The sequence below is a fragment of the Sebastes umbrosus genome, chromosome 21 (assembly GCF_015220745.1).
Source record: "Sebastes umbrosus isolate fSebUmb1 chromosome 21, fSebUmb1.pri, whole genome shotgun sequence".
NCBI classification, from domain to species: domain Eukaryota; kingdom Metazoa; phylum Chordata; class Actinopteri; order Perciformes; family Sebastidae; genus Sebastes; species Sebastes umbrosus.
Genome location: NC_051289.1, coordinates 14,066,592 through 14,087,356, shown reverse-complemented (window position 1 = coordinate 14,087,356; position 20,765 = coordinate 14,066,592). Strand labels below are relative to the sequence as shown.

The following is a 20,765-nucleotide window of genomic DNA, read 5'->3' as shown; positions in this document are numbered from 1 at the left end:
CATTAATTTTGAGCAAAATAAAAACTTGCTTGGTACCTTTCAGTGGAGGGGCTGGAAGCTTCCTCCTTTGATGGCGTGATGAGTCCAGGGTTTGAGGCTGTAATCAGAGTATTCGTATTATACACTTCATCAATCATCCTGACTTGCTGCTATATGTTCTAATTTTCTCACTTTTAGTATCAGGTTTAGTTACTTAACTACGAGTAATTTAGAGTAGTTGTGTGCACAGCCACAAAAACCTCAGTGGTTAGACGTTTTCGACCAACTGCAGGTCCTTCCTCAGGCAAATATTACTTAACATATTAGTACTTTATGATACAATATTGGCATACACAACAAGACCAATATAGTACATAATGACTGTGTGGGAGAGTTGTTGGGGTACTTGAGGGGCAGTGCGCTACCTTAGCCTTTGGCTTGAACTTGGAGAAATGATTGCAGACGGTCACATTCAACCCAGCTGTTTTCAGAGCGGATATCCTGGCCTCGATGTTTGAAATCTTAAAAGAACACACAAACTTCATTTAAAAGCACAATCTGATACAACTGAAGAACAAGACAGCTGCAGAGAAAAGCGACAAATCCTCCAGTACCTGTAGTTCAGACTGCTGAACCTGAGCAGCTGCCGTGGCCACCTGGTCCTCCAGGAAGGCCAGCTCTGTGTCTGATGTGCCACTCTGAATACCGCGGGCACACTGCTCCAGGTCTCCCAACGCCCCTTCAAGCCCGTACACGGCACCAGCAGCCAGGTACACCTGCACAGAGAAGAAGGAACATTTAGTTTCCAATGAGAATGAATCTCCACAACCTTTTCTTATTGGGTGGATATACACAGAGTGGTAGGTTTCCTTTTAGCTTACATTCTCCTCCATCTTGGTCAGCCTCTGGTCCAGCTTGCGGGTCTCGGAGCTGTTGGAGATGGGAGAAGCACTCATGGACTCAGACGGGGTGCAGTTCTCACCTCCTGCCTCGCCAATCAGCTCCTCTGTAGCGTTCAAGACCTTCAGCACCTCGGTGGTGATGCTGCAGAGAGAGGCCGCCGAGTACTTCTGCTTCATTTAGAGAACACACACACACAGTACAGCAGTCAGTGATGTAATTAGTTAGTTAGCTATTAGGGCTGTGTATTGGTAATAATCTGGTGATTCGATACGTATCACAATACAAGGGTTACGATCCAATATATTGCGATACTGTAAGCTAGGCGATTTATTGCGATTTTTAAAATATAATTTTAGGAAAACCGTCATAATATAAAGAACACACCATCATATGCATAGAATCTGAGTAAGAAAACGTTTAAAAGTACTTTTTTATGCAATCAGAACAGTGGGATCTGCATTTGCATTTATCGCAGCCCCTGTAACATCATAGCGCTACTTTTTGTGCAATCTGAGCCACTGTCTGCTACGAATCTTTGCATGTAAACTGTTAAAAATGAATAGTGTTTTTCAATACAGTATCACAAAACATAAAATCGCAATAGCCAAGTGTATCAATATTTTCTTACACCCCTATTAGTTAATAGCCACAAAAATGAGGTGCAGTGATGAACTGAGAAACCTTTCAAGAGTTGGGAGCAAAGGGACTTGATGCATGAGTAGAGAAAACTGGGCCATGACATAACATGATAATTAAAAAATATCTTTCATATCAGGAAGCAAGGAGATGTAGCAAAATGCAATTATGAACCATTATAAAACCATTAGGTAAAAAACATGTTAAAGTTAATGGGGCTTAACATAAAAGCTTCTTGTTTTTTCAGCACCTCCACCCAACTGGCTCAAGCTGCACGCTTCTAGAAAAGACCATTGTGTAGGTGACACATAAACACATATTAGTCACTTGTTTCTCTGTTACCCAACCAGCTGTTTTGTGAACATGCATATACGCACATGCTTGCAATCAGGAGGTGCGGAACAAAGAACTGGTGGTGAGAAATGCAGTAGTGAGGCCAGAGGAGGCGAAGAAGGTTTCAAGACAAAGCCGGAGGAGTGACTGATCTTTTATTTTTTTGGGCTTTGATCAGTAAAAAGATGTTGCAGTGAATAGAATATCTCTTATTACTGTGCAACCTATTTCAAACAGTGAGGTGAAGGATAGCAATTATGGCGTTTGGGTGTGCCATAATATTTCACATTAAAGCTTATATCCCAGATTGTATGTCCATTACAAGCAATAAAGTAAAAGAAAGTGCTGATGAAAAATCATCTGTTTTGACCTTTCAGTTTAAAAATTGGTACACTTGGTACATGGGTTTCCAAAATGTGATAAAAAAGTGTTAAATGTCACAGTTGGCGGAGATCTCCCACTACCATTTCAAAATGCGTTAGACAGACAGATGGAAAGACAGGTTTAGTCATTGTGTTGCCAGTCAGTGTTAACTGGAGCAGCTTGTTCATCCAAATCCAAGCTTGTTTCCAAATTCAGGCCATCTCTGACGAATAGTAATTCAATGGTGAAGATGCCGAGTAAAGAATGGATGAAAACACCAAGCAAGAAAAGGAAAGGTCAGTGAAGAGAGATGGATGTAATTCAATAATGAATGAATCACTGGCTGAAGCTTTGATCAGTGGGATTGGAGGCATATTGATCCCTCTCTCAGCCAGACACGCGACAGTCTGAAAGGAATAGTTTTAGGTGGTGACAGGAGAGTCAGGTTGGGACAAGATACAGTATTGGGTGGGAGATGAAAGGCAGCAAACTAAACCTCTTATCTTTAAAGAAAAAAAATCACTATTTAGTGATCTTATAAAGACTCGAGAAGCAGAGATGGACGGTGTGAGATATTGACTTGAGTTGGTGGTCGATGGAGAAATGGATGTTTGGTGAGAGTCTGATGTTCTCATCCTCTCCAAAGAACTAGGCCGTCACCATGTAGATCAAACAGTCTGACACACAGAACACTGACACTGAAAGATTAAATTAACGTATATAAATAAATAGAGTTTGGATCCATATCAAGATAGATACATAATTATATATAATGTAAGTAAGGACAAAAATAAGTTGCTGGAATATAAGCAGAGTTCTGTGGTTTAGGAATGCAATTATAATACTTAGTATCAGGAGCAGGTTTAGACACTTTTAAATGGGGAGGCACAGATTCAAAGAAGGGGTACACATTTGTAAAATGTTTTAAGACTCAAATTGTCTCTTTCTGGTTGTTTTGCCCCTTTTTAGTCGTTTTACGTTTCGTTGTTCGTGCCTTAGTGGTCGTTTCGTGTCTCTTTGTGGATGTTTGATTGACTTCTTCCTTTGTTCTCTACATCCTATATAATATAAAAATTGAGATTTTGGACACTAATGAATCACTGTTATTTTGTCACTGATGGATGTAGAGCATTTATAATACATCCATGGTGTGTCATTTAATTTGGATTTAAGTATCACTAAAGAGAAGCCACACTAGTGGCTCTGTGGCTCTAAAACATGTCAAACCCAGTATTGACCAAACACAAGTTGAACGTTTTGTCTCCAACAATCCTTCTGTCCTTACACATTGATCATTCATTGTTGTGTGTAATGCCAACTAAAAACTTGGTAAAACTTTTCTTTTTATTGAGTCTTTTTTAAGCCGACTGATTGGGGGCAATTTAGAGTGTCCAATTCCAACACGTTCTCATCCCACCTCGTCACGATTTGTCAGACCCCTCGGTGCCACTTTTCGCTCGCAAACACATGCTTAATTTTGTGAATTAAACAAAAACACTTGCTTAGGATTAAGCAACAAAACCACTTAGTTAGGTTTCAGAAAAAAAACATACAGTGTAGTTGGGCTTCAAATTACTACATTTGCACAGTTAAAATGTGACCTGACGTTGTGAACGTGGGATACGAACGAACAGCTGATTGTAACGTGAAAGTGAAATGTAACACACGGGACACGAACAGCGGTCTCCTGGATGAAAGCCTTGTGTTATTATAAAGCCTTGTGCCCACACGCCCTGTATCTCTTCCGCTCTTTAAACTACGTCACCACCACAGCACTTTCCCTGTGCGTTTACTGTTGACGCAAAGCGTGGTGCGTTGCATACCGGCACTAAAGGATTCCTTGTGCGGCGGAATGAGAATGGCCTGTCTTTGGTGTGTGGGAATCGATGCACTCGGAGGAAACCCACGCTGACACAGGGAGGAACATGAAGTCTTCACACAGAAAGCCGCTGTGCCGCCCTAAGGCATACAGCTGCTGATGTGGAAGGTACTGAGCCGCTGAGGTGTAGGAGGTCTTAGGTGGATGAGGACTTCTTGTCCCATCTCTCCTTGTTCTTCTTCCTCAAACCGAGAAAGTGGCAGACTCCTTTCCAGACTGAGTGCCTCTTTGTTCTCTCTGGGAGCTTCTTCTTCTGGAACGAGTTTGAGGGCCTGTAAAACAGTGAGGCGCTCCTCCTCCTGCTTCTTCAGCTGCGGAGTTTCTCTCTGGAGGGCCTGACTAAACTCTTCCTCAGTCTAGAGCTTGGTGGTAAGCTTGAGGTTGGTCGAGGTCAGTTCCAGTCTTTGTTTCAGGCCCCTCATCTCTTGATGGGTGGCATACTGCTCACCCCTCAGATCCTGGATCCTCATCCTCATTCACCCTTTCAGCTTGAGACTTTTTCTCTGCCTCAAGTTGCTGCTGATGGGCGTCTTTTTGTAACTGCTCATTAAACATGATACAATGTAGCTTTTGATCTTTAACTTTACTCTACATATTATGTGTTATATATATATATATGGAAATATCTGTAATCAGGGGCAGCTTTAGGACCTACTTATAAAAAAACATAAATTTGATTTTGACTGAAAAGCCACAAATATCGCAGTCATCGTCACATTTTCCTTTATTCACACCAAACTGAGCTGTCCTGGTTGGTTTCAAAGGGAGCTGTGACAACCAGCAGAAATAGATCACACTACACGTGTCACACACATTGTAAAAGACAAGCATTACTCACAGGAGCCTTTATAATGAGTCTGGCTAATGACCAACATCGACCCACACGCCTCGGACGTAACGCTAGGACAGGAAGTGAGCGCAAGAGTGCCTGTCCAAGCGTGTGCCTGTGTATTTGATATGTCTATCGACCTGCCTTTGTGTGGGTTTTGACCATATGTTTATCAATAGGATTGGATTCACTGTGTGAGAATATCAATACTGGAACACAGCTTTTAACCTCAGGGATCGTAGATTTTATATCCTGTTGATGAAATGTGGGAAATTTTCGATTTTTTGGATAGCCAATTCCATAATAACGTACATGTGCTGTATACAATTTTTCATACTTAACGTGCTTTTGCAGTTAGTATACAATTAATTAATGTACAATTTTTACAGGAAATATCAATATGTCATTCAAACTGTGACTTTGGAATGTCACTGTCAATTAAAATTCACAAGGAAAAAGCTAAAAGCTCATTTATTTTATTTGTGCAGAGCATTGCTTTACAATAGTGTACATCAACAGCATACTCAAGCTAAACCAAGCAGACTTAGTATGCATACTGACATCTTTGTGTATAGTTTATAGTTCATTTAGTCACTTTTCTAGTATGAACACACTACATTCTTAAAACCTGCTTAGACAGCCCGGTCGCACGAAAGGCGTATGAATGACACGATAATAAGCAAGGCAAAAGCGTGCAATAAGTGGTAATCATTTGTACGCCATGTAGTCTGCACTGACTGCAATGTAAATGCATATGTGTAAATATGCTATCCTCAGAGCTAGTAGGTAGATGAGTCCAACAAACACAGGACTTTCAAGTTAAGTGTTATATAGTGAAGTTTGTGACGCGTTTTCCGTATTTATGTTACGTTGTTTACGTACGTAGAATAAGAAATATAACATAATATAATGATGACAGCGCGTCAGAATTTTGCACATAAATTGTTGAAGTTGCTTTTTTAATATTTAAGTAACTTTTTTTGTACTACATTTTGACTTATTTTTCTTGGATCATACAATTTAACTACATCTGTCTAGGATGCTGCTACTCGATGCCTTTCATTTGTGTTTGTTATTTACCCACTTTTACTGCCTTTGTCTGCTTCAGGACTGGTATAGACGTGTAGATGAAGAAAGTGATAGCTATAGCAACAGCACAGAGGCAGTTTTTTCCAGTCAAAACAAAACACAACTGGGCCCGTGGCTGTGTTGCATTCTGACCTTTTGAGGCTTTAATTAATGAAAAAATTATGAAAAATGATATTTGCAGCTCTTCTGTGATGAATGTCTTCCATTATCTTGAAAAACCACAGCAACGCAGGGTGTAAAAGTTACCACTTTATGTTTAGACAGCAACATTTTGTGCTACTGCACGCTACTTTAGCTGCAATGTAAAACTGTGTGAACTGAAGCTTCGTTACATGCAGAAATAAGAACGCATACAACACCAGCAAAAGTGACATTCAACCTAATGAGAGTTTTGTGTGTGTGTGTGTGTGTGTGTGTGCACTGTATATATATATATATTCATGGTGAACTGGAGGTTTAATTTAACGTTGTATGTTCTCAAGCATGGAATCCTGCACAAGACATCACACACTCCTTCTGTTTTCTAGCTGATATCTCACCTGCTGTAAGAGAGAGGAGAGCAACTGAAGCCTCTGCTGTTGCTCCAAGTCATTCTGCCCCTCCTGACACACACATACACACAAACACACACACACACACACACACACACACACACACACACACATAGAAACACACAGACCAGCCAAAAAAGAAGAAGAAGGGAAGCACAGAGAAAGAGGGAAGACACAGGATGAGGGACACAGAAGGACAACAGTGATTATCACATTAATACAGGGATAAGAGAGGAAGGTGGAGGATAGGATGTTAAAGTGAAGAAAGAAAGACAAATAAATTGATCAAAAGGCAGACAAACAGGCCGCAACAAAAGCAGAAGATGAGCGGTGGACACAAATCTACTTTTCTTCTTATCTCCTTACCTGGTTGTCTGACAGCAACCCCTCCTGGGAAGAAGGTGTAACAGCAGGTGAGCTTGCGCTGGATCCACTCCTCCTCGCTCCTCCTTTCTGTTTCGTTTCTTTCTCCACATCTCTTTTATGCTGTCTCTTACTTTGTCTGTTGGGCTCTCTCTTATCCCCTCTCTTTTGCTCCTGGTCATCTACTTTCTCTTCCAAACACTCCACTCCTATCTCCAACCTCCTGTCCCTAACTCTTCCCTCCTCTCTCACTGAAGGACTCTTTATTAGTCTCTCACTTCTTTTCACCTCTTGTCCGTTCACTTGTTCCACTGTTTCACTTGCTTTCTCTCTGTCTCTTAATCTGTCACATCCCTTCTGTCTTTCTCTCTCAGTGTCTTTTGGCATCGTCTTCTCTCTCTGTCTGTTGCTTTCTTTATCCGCGGGCCGCTTTGTGCACTCCTCCTCCTCAGATGAGATGCTGTCTTTGCTGTTGGCACGGCTGACCAGCTGGCTGAGTCGGGATCGCAGCTCTTCTTCCAGAGAGTCCCCGGCCCCCGAGCTGCTGGGCGAGTGGGGCTGTGGAGGGCTGGGGGCCGCTGAATTCGGGGCCACCGTGTCCAAGACCTCTGGTTCCGGTGTCATGGCATCTGATTTGAAGGCGTCTGGTGCAGCTGTGGCCGTTGGCATAGTGTCAGGTACTGACTGTTCCTCACCTAAACCCCTCTTTAGAATGGCATTGAGTAGAAAACCACTGTTCTCCTGTAGAGGCGAGACAAAGGGACATTAATACATACTCGTCATCATTTAACAAAGAGTACAAACTGAAGAGATTAGGGAGCCTGAACTGATCAAACACCTCTGCCTCTCAATGGGGAAACTATATTTTACACTACATTTCTCACTTACAGTCAGTTCCTAACACTAGCTGCAGCTGTAGGTGTGATGCCTTACCTGTACTAATGGGTAGATGGACTGCGTGTGGCTCTGGCCTCCAGGTTTGCTCTGCTCTGTTGACGACTCTTTCTTGCTTTTCCTGCGTCGCCGAGATCTTCTGATCGGGTCACTCTGCCTCTCCTCTGCCTCGCTGCTGTCTCCCATCACCTGGGAACAGACAAGTACATTTACTTAAGTACAGTTCTGAGGTACAGTACTTGTACCAGGGTTATTATTGTAAATTGAAATTAAAACTAAAATGAAAATAAGCATTAAACTCAAACTAAATAAAAACGATATCCTTAAAGAAAAACTAAACTGAAACTATATTGCCTGGTTAAAAAACGAATAAAAATTAAAGCAAATCAGTTTTTTAGCTGTAATATATCACAACACAGAAAAACTAAATCTATCAAACGCACTCTGAAAACTAACTAAAACTGAGCTAGAATGAAATCAAAAAGTCAAAACTAAAATAAAATAAAAACTAATTGAAAATTCAAAACTTTTATAACCTTGACTTGTATTTGAGTTTTTTTCCATTAATGCTACTTCTAATACTTCTAATATCTTTATAATTGACAACATTTCAGAGGGAAATAGCATATTTTTTAATCCGCTACATTTATCTCCCAGTTATAGTTACTGGTTACATTTCAGAAAAATATTGAACAAAAAAAACAAAAACAAACATATGATAAACTTTTAAAAGAGTGGTGTCTTGTCATATTTCAGCTGATTTAATTAAAATAGCTATTCAAGGCACAAAGAGGTCAAATTATCCAATTCATAAAAAGAGCAAAAATCAGAGAAAATTCCAAAAAAGAAAATGTCAACAGATTTGTGAAGCAGGACCGACGGAACCTCAGAACCTCACCAGCAGAACCTCACCAACAGAACCCCAGCAGAACCTCAACCAGCTATAAATGCTGCTTAGACATTTTTGCATCACTTACAGTCTAATAATGTCATATACTGAAATACAGGGGTTCTCAACCTTTTGTAACTTAAGGCCCACTTCCCAAATAAATGAGAAAAAAACTAGGGCTGCCAAAGTTAATGCAAATTCGTTTTACGCCACTAATTTCTTTAACACATTAACACAATCGATCTTCCGGAGGTTGTAGCGGACTCAGTTTTAAAGCTAGAGTATCATTTGAAACTAGAACCTAAGGAATCCATTGGTACCAACTATGTCATAGCTTGTCGTGAAAGAGGTTAAATAACGCTCCAAACATGCGCTACATTTTGGCGATGAAAACCTGGCACAGCTACTTTCAAAGGGGTCGCTTGACCTCTGACCTCAAGCTATGTGAATGAAAATGGGTTCTATGGGTACCCACAAGTCTCCCCTTTACAGACATTCCCACTTTATGATAATCACATGCAGTTTGGGGCAAGTCAAAGTCAAGTCAGCACACCTACACACTGACAGCTGTTGTTGCCTGTTGGGCTGCAGTTTGCCATGTTATGATTCAAGCATATATTTTTATGCTAAATGCAGTACCTGTGAGGGTTTCTGGACAATATTTGTCATTGTTTTGTGTTGCTCATTGATTTCCAATAATAAATATATACATACATTTGTATAAAGCAAACATATTTGTCCACTCACATGTTGATTAGAGTATTAACTACCTGACAAATCTATGGAAAATCATGCGCTTAATCAAGATTAAATATTTGAATCGATTGAAAGCCCTAAAAAAACATAACATGGCAAAAAAAAAAGGAGAATAAACTGGGCTGTAAATATGTGTTATGCCACTGTCAGCTGTAATTACCAAATAACTATTCCGCTTACCCTCACCCATCACTGCTGGCCATTATGAATCTAAATTGAATGTCTGTTGTTTAATGTATTCAGGGTCACATTTCCTCACCACACGCTTTGGAGCTTTTACTGGCTTTTACAGGGTTGTCTCCCACATCGCTTCGTTTATTTCAGTCACATGGGGAACTACTTTTACTTTGATACTTTAAGTACATTATGCTTCTGTACTTTTCAGTAGGATTTTGAACACAGGGATTTTACTTGTAATGGAGTATTTTTACATTTTTGTAGTGGTACTTTTACTTCATGTTTTTCCACGTTCAACCTGCTAGATAATGAGACACAGACTGAGTCACATTTTCAGTGAAAATTCATCCAATCTAATGATATAAAACACTTTATTTGCGATTAATACTTGTTATTTAAGACTTTTTAGTGCACAATAATCCAAAGTTTGACTTTAAAGACTCACCTTGGGGTTAAAGTTGACATCCAGTGCCTCTGAGTGGAGCGCATACGGAGAGAAGTTCTGGTGAAGGTGTTGGTGGTAGAGCGGCTGGTGATGGGGGTGCAGGTGCGTGTCCGGCGGTCCTTTCTTCCTCAGCAGGTTGTGAGGCGGTTTGCGAGGACATGCGGACAGCACCGATGAGGCCTCTGAGTCGGAGTTGAGAGTCTCTGTGTTGGTGTACTGGCCAGAGGACGGTGAGGTAATGGGAAGGTGCTGGGTGTACGTCCACTCCGGGTCGTGCTGCGAGTCCGTGTAATAAGTCTCATCTGACAGCTTGCGTCGGAACTGACGCAGCGCCGCACCCCAGCCGCCTTCGTCGTTCTCCTCGGAGTCGGATCCCATCTCGTCGTAAGCCGACACGACGCCGGACTCCTTTTCCAGCACGCTGAACACCAGGCTCTTCCTCTTGGTTAGCAGACTGGGCCGAGACAGCTGCGAGCTGTGTAGAGCGATCCAGTTACCGTCTGGGCTCTGGAGCACCGAGGATGCACCTGGAAGAACATGAACAGACAGCACAAAGTTTAGAAAAACTAACTTCTCTTTCCACCTGTACTTTTTTTGGATAGGCTGTGTGACCCAAATTTCTTTAAGAGTCACTGAGCACAGTAGCAACAGAAGAAGCAGTGTATTTAGCCAAGTTTTGACAAAGTAATGAGAGACATGTACAAACACTTCAGAGGTTTCTTTGGACTTTTTAATAGTTTTTACCATCGTAAAAACTTTCGAAACCAGTGGAACCACTGAATTCAAGATTATTTATAAGGGCATAAGTTAAACTACTTGACAGTTAAATTCCACAAAAGCAATAAAAGCAACAAAAGGGACATGTTGGTGCTGTCTTCCAATATTTTACCCTATTATGCACTGCATCATTATATTTGCAAGAAATGCTTTAATCAATGCAATTGTGCATCCTATAGCAAACAGGATACACATCTGAGAGTTTGTGAGTGTGATATTTACTGGAGTTGTCCAGGCGGTCGACGCTCTTCCAGCTGGGTAACAACGTGGCCTTGCCCTCTCTCTTCAGAGAAGTGTAATCCTGCAAGCCACAGCCCGCTCCGGCGCCCTCCTCCTCTGGACCCTTCTCCGGGGAGTCGTCACTGGTGAGAGAGAACGCTGACCGGGAACGCTGCAAGCACACACATTAAAACACACGCAGGTTAGTGAGACACACATAATGTGATTTGTGAGCAACAAAATGCTGTCATGCTGGACGCACCTCTGCTGACTCAGACACACAGAAAAGGTCAGAGGTCACACAGAGGTGCAGTTACAGTAATAGCATTATCTTTCTCAAAAAAACTTCAATGAGGAAGACACTTGACAGCCATGGAAATTTAAAGTTGAGAATCATTCTCTTCTTAATTGTGGGCCATTGTTCACTTGAGTCTGAGCAGCTTCAGACAGACATTCAGTCAAAGCAGCTCCAGGTCAGGACAGGTTATTACTGCTTGGACAATGGCCAGAAGCAGTCACATATAATATCCACATATAGTAATTATAAAATAGAAAAGGAGAGCACTTGGCCCAGCTGGCTTGTCTACTTCCTGTCTGGGCAGAAATCTGTCCAACTGTGGCTGCGAGTCAACAATCTCATCAGCAGGTGGAGCTAGAAAACAACTAAATAACAAGGCAGACAGCAGAGGCTCTTCAAGTCTCTCTTCATGTATGTGTGTAAAATGAAGATATTGTGCAAATTCCTTTGCGTATGATCATAAAAAGGCTTTGTAATGAGAGAGAAAAAAATCAAAACTGTTGTCAAAAAAAGACATTTTGCCTCTCATTGACAAGGGACTAATTTAAATCTAGGATATAGTTTTCTGGTTAGATTAAGGTTGGATTAAACAGGAATGTTTAATCATGTTTGTGGATATGCACTTAAACTTTGTGCGTCACTGGGATGTAGATTCAGAGGCTGCTCCGCTGTGAATGAAAGGAAACATATAGAGGGGATTTAAACCTGATTCAAGCTAAAATCTTGTTGGTGAACATTCAGTCTTGATTTAAAGGACCAGTATGTAACAATTAGGGGGATCTATTGGCAGAGATGGAAGATAATATTAATAAGTATGTTTTCTTAAGTGTATAATCACCTGATAAGAAGAATCATTTCGTTTTTGTCAGCTTAGAATGAGCCGTTATATCTACATTGGGAGCAGGTCCTCTCTACGGAGTCTACCATGTTGCACTGTCATGTTCTACAGTAGCCCAGAACGGACAAACCACAGTGTTAACTTTTCCTGCTTGGGCTGGAGTCGATAATGTTACTCGCTCCTGTCGCCGCCGCTCTCTCTCTCTCTTGCTCCACCACTCACTTCCCACGTACACACACACACACACACTCTAAGCACTCTACTCTTACAACAACTGGCCATTCGCGTCGGCCACCGTAGCAATCCTACACGCTTGGCACACGGGAGAAGTTGTAATCTGCAACCTCACCGCTAGATGTCGCCGGTTCTTACACACTGTTCCTTTAACATCCAAGTGAGAGGACTGACGTAGGTACACGTATGTTTAAGTATAGTCTAGTAGGGCGCAGAAGAATTAGAGACAAAACATCAGTTCTTACAGTGGGTGGGATGCACCATTAAGATCACCCTAAGGATCAATGTTAAGGCAGTACAGATTTGAGTGAGCATTTGCATGCATATTGTCTTAGTGAGTGTGTTTGCAGAGAGCTGATAAACAGAGCCCGTCCCACAACGGGCCGAGCAGCTGAGGAGGATCCCCCTCGTATTTCACGGGACTTTGATCTTCGCTGAGTGAAACAGTGGGAAACAGAACGGCGAGGCCAGGGGAGCGGAGCTTTGATGCTTCGCTCACACACGGGACGATGACAAATATCCACGAGTCCCTGCTGACTAGTAGCGTAAAGAACCACTGCCAGGTGTGAGTGCATTGCCGATTTGTGTGCACATGTTGGTGTGTCTGCTATACCGTATATTTCTATGTGTCCCTGTAATCTGGGCGTTGTCACCATATTGTGTGTACGTTTCTCAAACCTGGAAAATGTATTGAAACAGGTAAACTGTCAACTTTTCACAGGACTTATATTTATAAGCAGTCTATGAACAGAGAAGGTAAAGGAGCTGAAAACAACGCTTAAAAGACCACAGTCTCTGTTGGCCAACGCAACAACAGAGGCTTCGTTTAGCGGCGCACACCCTAACGAAACACAAAAAAGCCCCTCGGCTATGGTTGGACTGTAATAGAGGCGATGACTACGGTAGCTGAAATGTTATTAAAGGACCATAAAGGTAAGACAATAATTATGTCTCCTATAGGCGATGGAACAACTTTGTGCTATGAGTAGCTCTCGGCAACTTTCATTTAGTCGAATTAGCTCTCAGAGGATAAAAGTTTGGAGACCCCTGCTCTATATTATCAAATCAGAATCAACTCATACTTGGCTCAAATCACACTTACAATATTACTAATGCATTGCTTTTGCCTACTTAATGGGGACAAATCCACCGTAAAACACTTCAAACAGTGGAAAAAGAGCAATTAGCCATGCACCTAGGGGTCTATTTTGTTGCTTGGTGGTCTATTTTCCCTTAATCTTGAGGAAAAGTGTCTGCCCTGCCCAAACAATCCTCTAAATTAGTTGCTTTAATGTTTATACATTTTTAGGGAATACCTTAATCCTGCAATATGACGAATTTATATCAGGATTAAGCATGCAAAATGTAATGTGTGCGAGACCCCTCACCACTGGCTTTTAATACAACAGCTACAAGATCCACAAAGTACATCAGGCACAGAAAGAGACCAAAACACAAAGCTTAATGAGACCACATCTTCACCACGTATGTGACCAGCGCTACTAAAAGGTTACAGTGATTTTCAGCCAAACACAACATTCCTGTGTTTTTTTTTTTTAAACCTGGCAAACACGCAGAGACGGTGGCCGGTCCACCCAGAGGAACACATACCAGAACACAGACAGAGGAACATTATACTGGATGTGCTGTGAAATGAAGTGAGAACACCAAATCGCCCTTCTTTAAAACACATGGTGCACGATAGAAGAGCAAATGCTTCTGGCGGGTTTACACCCGCCGACACGACAGGGCATTTTTGCTTTGACTTCACCGGATATGGTTGGTATTTGTTGTTGTTGTTGTTTTAGTTTTTGCAGTTTGAGTGGAGGCAGGGACTGACCCAGAGAGAGTAGGAGGTCTTAAGGGGGTCCTGTGGTCCTTGTGAAGAAGCTTGAGGCTGAGACGGAGAGGGGAGTTCACTGGGCTGGATCAAGGACTGAGGCTGAGGCCAGACAAAGTCATACTCTGTCTGCATCTCTGAACGCTTCCTCCTCTGAATGATCTGAGAATGTAAGACAGGAAGGAGAAGAAGAAAGTGAGAGAGCTGCAAGGTATGTAAGCATACAGCAAGCTTCATTTAAATAATAAGTAATATAACTATAAAGCAAGGAATCGCTGTGTGTATGTCCTTCACATATCTCGAGATCCGCTCATCTGATCAACTTCCCACTTGGTGGGTGTATTGCTGGGGACCCAAGGGAGTGCAGTGTCGAATGAGGTGCAATTTGGCCAGATGGTGGCGCTATAACAATGAACTTTACGATTTGGCCTGTAACTTTTTAACCGTAAGTCTAAGAAACAAATTGTTCCCGGATTTTGTGGGTCCAGACGAATCTATCCATTTAAGTCACTCCCATTTGTATTTAGCGTGATTTTTCCGCCCTTTTGAATCGTGTCCAAATCTGATTTTTTGCTGCTCCTCCTACACATTTTAAGCTATCATCGCCAAGTTTGGTAGAGAACATCTCTGGACCAAGCCAGAAAAAGTTATTTTTTGGGATTTTTGATGTTCCATAGAATTTTTCTATAGCTGGCCCTCATAGTTAGCTCAAATGCTGTGGGCAGGGCTTATATTACACAAAATGTCATGTCTCCTGAACGCTTTCTGCTATTGTGACCACATTTGGTGGACATGAGTAGATATGATGTCTGAATGACCATGGCACATTTGGTGCCATTTGGCCAATAGGTGGCACTGTAGCAGCATCTTCTAACTATAAAGGAAGGAATCTCTGTCTGTGTATGTATGTATGACTGTCGTTTGAATATCTCAAAGACCGATCATCCAATCAACTTGACACTTGGCGGGTGCAAGCAACCATACCGCGGTTCTCAACAACGCTGCAAGCAGCACTTCTGGGGGCCAAGCAGCCATACCCATTCCGGACAGGCACATGCTCCGAATGGATGCTGCACTAGCAATAATAATTGCAAATTGTAAAATGAAAAGGCAATCCCATAACAGCGTTTTATGTTTACACTTAGGCATGAATAATTTGTTATAATGAAGCTTTAAAACCAATAATCCAGTTTCCATTTGAATATTCATGTCATATTATGCACCTCAAAATGGAGAAAAAATGTTTTATTTTTGTATTTCACCTTCAAAGAAAGCTATCAAACAACTGCAACTCCACTCGCTATGTGTATGCAAATTCCAAGACACGATTAAAATTAAAGCGGTTGTCATTTGAATGTTAATTTAAACTAAGATATCATAATCAAAGATGCTCTTTTCTCAAATGGTTCTGTGATCCCAATTTCAAAAGAAGAAAAGAACTCTAGTTTTATGTGTTCCTGTGCCATCTCTCCATCAAAATGTAATATCAATGAAAATGCTTTTTTTTAACGTTGTAATGGTCTACTGATCTGTCAGTCAACCTGTCAAAGTGAACACAGAGGTGGGACCTAGCTTGATGTATTGCATTTTCATTTTCTAGTATGCATTTACATTTGAGTGAGGTTAACTACACTTTCACGTACAAGGGGGGAAATATACATTAAAAAAATAAAAACTTACTCAACCTACTTTTTGTACAATTGTTGTGGCAAGTTCCTCTATGAGCTCCTCTTTGTGGTCCTGCAGATACCGAGCCTCATTCTGCTTCTCCTACACACACACACACACATATACATATTCTGTTCAGAGTGACGGAATTACCAGCATAGGGTCTGTGCAAACGCCAAAAACCCTGACTGCATCCTGCTGATACTGAGAGAAGAGAAGTAAGAGGCCATGACAGAGAAAGCGGGGATAGAAAAGAGGAGCAAATGGAAAAGAGACAGAGAGAGAAAGAAAGGAGGAACAGAGGGACGTCTCACCAAGCTGTCACTGAACTCCTCCGCCTTAGCGATGGCCTCCTCTATCGCCTCCTCAGCAACACGCAGGGCGACTGTGAGCGTCTCTGCCATACTGTGTCCTAATATCACACACATGAGTCACACATAAACATTACTGAGATATATAACTGTATAACAACCTCTATACAACCCTTCATAAATTTGAATTAATGTTTTTGGATGTTTTGGATTTCGACAGTTTTACCTCTTCTGGGAGGGGAAAATGACTCTTTGGTGGATAAATGTATGCAGTGACAGGGCTTGCAAGCAGACACTACTTCATTTTAAAGGGGAACACCACTGATTTTAAAAAATAAAGTTGGTTTACAGGTCTTGGGGAGTATTAATGCATATTTAAAAAAAAAGTTTAAAAAGTATTAAGCCTTTTGTGGCTCCAGAGGGAGCTGCGTAAGGCGTTGGTTGGGGATGAAGACTACAAGTTTGAAAATTAAACAAATCTTAGGCTGTAGAGTTAGAAGGTAGTGAGATGTCTAGACCTTTGAAGCCCGCTCCTCATCTCTGCTTGAGGCTAGCCGCTCGAGGTTACATAAGCCGCTACTAGCACCTCAGAAATCGGAAGTCAGAGCTGGGAATGACGTCACACCTGACCGCGTTCAAGTTCAACAATTTGGAAAAACGTAATGGAGTTTGCTCCAGCCAGGTTAGCCATTGTTAGAAAGGACAGTTGACAACAACACATTACTCTGGTATTTTGCACATACAAACACCGTAGCAACATGTCCACAGATAGAAGCTGGACAGTAATGTGTGTACGACTGATTTAATGAGAGACAAATAAGACAGACGTGCTAATAAACAGTATATTACTATAGCTTTTTTTTTTACTGTTGATGCGCGGAGCAGTCATCTTGGGTTTTGAGGTCAGGGTTGGTGAGGTTCGTCCGACTTTCCGAGTCAGAAATCCGACTTCAGAGGGCGTTCCAGTTGAAATTTCTGACTGGGAACTCGGAAATGACTTCCCAGTTCAAATAGAAAGCAGCATGACTGTCGGTGGTCTAGTTGCATTGTGGGTTATGTAGGTGCCAGGCTTTGAAGAATAACGTGCGGAATAAAAAAATACAATATGTCTGGCTCTGCTGCATGAATTTTTATACTTTCTTTGGTCCATCGTGATCGACAGTGTTATTGAAGTGCAATATTAAAAACATGGACAACCTTTGCTCTAAAGCATTTTTATTCACATACACACACACAAAAAACTACAATAGAAAACAAAACAACGCAGTATAAACTGCCTATTTGAACACCACAGTTTAATGAAAACAAAGATCCCCCCAACACACACACACAGTGATTGTTTGTGGGCTTCTCAAGAGCTGCCATTATCTAAATGGCAGATCTTGATCATTGCATAAACAACTCATAATTACTGGCGAACAATTGAAATTAGCGTTATCATTAGATTGGGGCTGTTGGGGTTGTCTGCGTAATTATTTGTGTATGAAAGGGTGTGTGTGTGTGCAGTAAATGGCGCAAGCATGTGTGTTTAAAAGTGTTGTCTGCGGTGTGGAGGAGGCTATGTGTGTATCTGTGCGTGTGTGTGTGCATTTGTTCATGACGGCATGTCAGTGGCTTTATGGGTATCCTGTGGATTTATGTGAGAATGTTAATGTGTGTGCAGTTTAATGATCAAACAAGAACTGTAGCTGTGTTTCGATTCACTTTAGTGTCGTTTAGCACTGATGTGACTACACACACACACACACACACACACACGCAAATGCCCTTTGCAGAATGGTCTCTATATGTTAAGGAAACAATTAATGAGCAATAAACATAAAAGCTCAACCTTTTAAGAAAATGGAAAAGTGAAAAAAAAATCAATATAGCTAACACAGCAGGCAAGAAACGGCTGTAAAGTGGAAAAGATAATGTCGATTATAATTGTGGCTGAAATTACCCATCTGCACCGCCACCACAAAACGCTGCCCGTTCATCACCGCGTCTCTCACCTTCACTCTGCTTGTAGAAGGCGGAGTCGCTGCCACAGATGCTGCCATCATTGTCGTTGCCGTTGCTTCCCTCGTGAACACTGCTTTCTAAAGAGGGAGAGAAAACGACAAATGAACTCTTCAGATAAAAGCCTTCAAATTGACGCCTGTCACAGAAATGCAAATATTCACCTCATATCATACCATATAATAATGTAGCTGCATGTTCTTTTGCACTGTTGCCACGTTAAAAGTAGGTTACACTGCGCCACAAAAACCCCTTTTTGTACTCTTGTCAACTGTATTCCCAACTCTATTTTGTCATCTTGTCAATTGTATAGTTTTGTTTCTTCTACTTGGTGCCGTTCCCTATTGTGCATTAAAAAAAGAAACCAAATGACAGTTGAAAGAAAATGACAACTCCCTCTACCTTTCAAATGAATCACATGCTGGCATTTATCACAGGGATGTTCTCAGTGCGCATAAGCATCACCACGGAGTGTGTTGTTTTCTTTATAGCTCATTCAGGCCAAGTCTCTCGTGAGTTAGTGCTATATTCATGTCTTTTTCAAACAAACTAAATCTAGAGTAACAGCAAAGAGACATTCATGTCACCCAAAATGGAATATTTGTGATTATAATTCCGAGACAGGTCGACTTAAAGAGCTGTGAATTCCCAGAAAAATTGTAGTGGTTACAACATCCCCGCCTTCAAAACCACATATTCCCTCAGTGGCCCATTAACTCCTGTTAGACACATCTCCTGTGGTTTGCATTTATTGCGTGCCTTCTCATCAGTCCAGCTGTGAAAATGAAGTGTATAAATGGACATGTAGGTTATTAAGAAGGAGAGGGGTTTGTCAGACCACCAAGGTAGAATATAATGCTATTGGAATGAGGATCCTCTAACTGACCACACTACATTTCCATCTCATCCACTGACCACAGCCCATACCCACTCTCAAACACGGCTGCTCCAGACAAAACACAAGAGCACCCTGGCTCCGGCTCCACCTCTGGTCCCCACTTGAGCTTGTTTCCATCCACTAACCAGAGCCAAAACCAAACCCAACCTATCCCAAACCTTGTTCCAAAGCTTCGGCCCCTGCTGCTGACAAAACACGAGCCCAACCAAACCCCATGACTCCCGTCCTTGGCCCGGTCTCCACGCCTCCAACATTAGTCAACAGTGTCCTGTTGGACAGGCTGCAGCTTCTGGCTGAATGCACAGAGACAGTCGAATGCTCGCGGTGGTTTGGTGCGAGTCCGCCTTCAAAGAGCCAGAGCCACTCACCGATCTCTGCCATAGCTAACTGTAGCGCCGCCAGAAACAGCCGAGTACACACAGCGATCACTCTTCTACGCCACAATGTTGCTATTGGATGCCTTCTTGGTATCTCCCACAAGCGTATGTCTCACTAAAATACATGTGTTTCGCATGAAATCGCAATAAACTTAATGGAATTATTTCAGAAGGGGTTTAATGAGTCAAATAAATGAAAGTAAACAAAAGCCAAACAAAAACAAATATATCAAAATCAAAGAAGCTGGCATTTTTTCCCCCCTTGACAGCTGCAGTAACACAGCCAGCTGTCAGATATGTTATACTATTTCAGCTTTACTGCGAGATGAACTGCTGTTTGTCAGAGCACTGCAGAGTCTTAGTGCAGAGCCTGTAAGCCAGCAATCACAAACTCTTACATTACTTCACAGTGACAAGCAGTGACATGCTGTAACTCAACCAGAGAAGACATTTCTTATTTATTTATATATATATATATATATATATATTTTTTTTTCCACAGATCTAACTACAGGCAACATCTGCCCTAACAGTAGCTTCTCCCGAAATATGTGTGTAGCTCCCCTATGAGAAGTGTGTATTTGATTCCATGCCGCCGGCCTGTGTATCTCCATTCACAGGCCCAGTCCTCCCAGTCGCAGCAGCGCGGTGTAACAAGTCCCCCAAACCATTACACGCTCCAACCGTCCTTCACTCCCAGAGTTGTCTCACGGCGTTCGACAGAGCTGTACTGTTCTCGCTTGGTTAGAGCTTAATTATAGTTTGTGGGAGTGTGGAAGGGGACAATAGGTGGGGAAATTACCTGCAGCAGCTCCGGACAATGTAGACACAAAAGGACTGCTGTCAGAGAAAGTGAGCCGCTACACACAGACAGGTGGGCGGCACACACACACAGAGAGAGAGAAAGACACACAGGGAAGCTGATACACAGACTGAGAAAGCTCCTGAGGACTGGCTATCATGATAATGCATCCCACACCGACACCAGCTCGCTGTTTACATACCAACGTCAACCTCTGTCATCATAACTGGGCCATCTGGGAGATGTCCAAAAAAGTGATGCTGTCAACTGTCAGTCATATGGATGCAGCCTGCAGCAAGCAGTCCTGTTTGAGCAGGGAAATGTACCTGTGTGTGTTACCGTCTATCGGGACTAAACGTCATTTTATTAGCTCCTTCATTAGTTTGTCAGATGCAATGGTCAGAGGACACTCTGTA

The 20,765-nt window shown here is 42.0% G+C and overlaps 1 protein-coding gene across 4 annotated transcripts in view; it reads right to left on the bottom strand.

The window, feature by feature from the left end:
- The window catches only part of LOC119480692 (myosin VIIA and Rab interacting protein), a 128,717-nt gene that overhangs the window by 3,283 nt on the left and 104,669 nt on the right, over positions 1 to 20,765 (bottom strand). Inside the window, exons 5-17 of one of the 4 annotated variants that reach the window (XM_037757200.1) lie at positions 18,266 to 18,352; positions 16,275 to 16,372; positions 15,982 to 16,062; positions 14,293 to 14,454; positions 11,086 to 11,254; positions 10,087 to 10,613; positions 7,859 to 8,008; positions 6,929 to 7,666; positions 6,551 to 6,613; positions 861 to 1,049; positions 594 to 755; positions 405 to 500; positions 37 to 97 (exon numbers count right to left, since the gene is read on the bottom strand). In XM_037757200.1, coding sequence (XP_037613128.1) covers positions 37 to 97; positions 405 to 500; positions 594 to 755; positions 861 to 1,049; positions 6,551 to 6,613; positions 6,929 to 7,666; positions 7,859 to 8,008; positions 10,087 to 10,613; positions 11,086 to 11,254; positions 14,293 to 14,454; positions 15,982 to 16,062; positions 16,275 to 16,372; positions 18,266 to 18,352 — 2,583 coding nt within the window. Of the gene's footprint in view, positions 1 to 36; positions 98 to 404; positions 501 to 593; positions 756 to 860; positions 1,053 to 1,084; positions 6,221 to 6,550; positions 6,614 to 6,928; positions 7,667 to 7,858; positions 8,009 to 10,086; positions 10,614 to 11,085; positions 11,255 to 14,292; positions 14,455 to 15,981; positions 16,063 to 16,274; positions 16,373 to 18,265; positions 18,353 to 20,765 lie in introns of those variants that run through there. The other 3 variants (XM_037757201.1, XM_037757202.1, XM_037757203.1) reach the window with 3 other exon arrangements.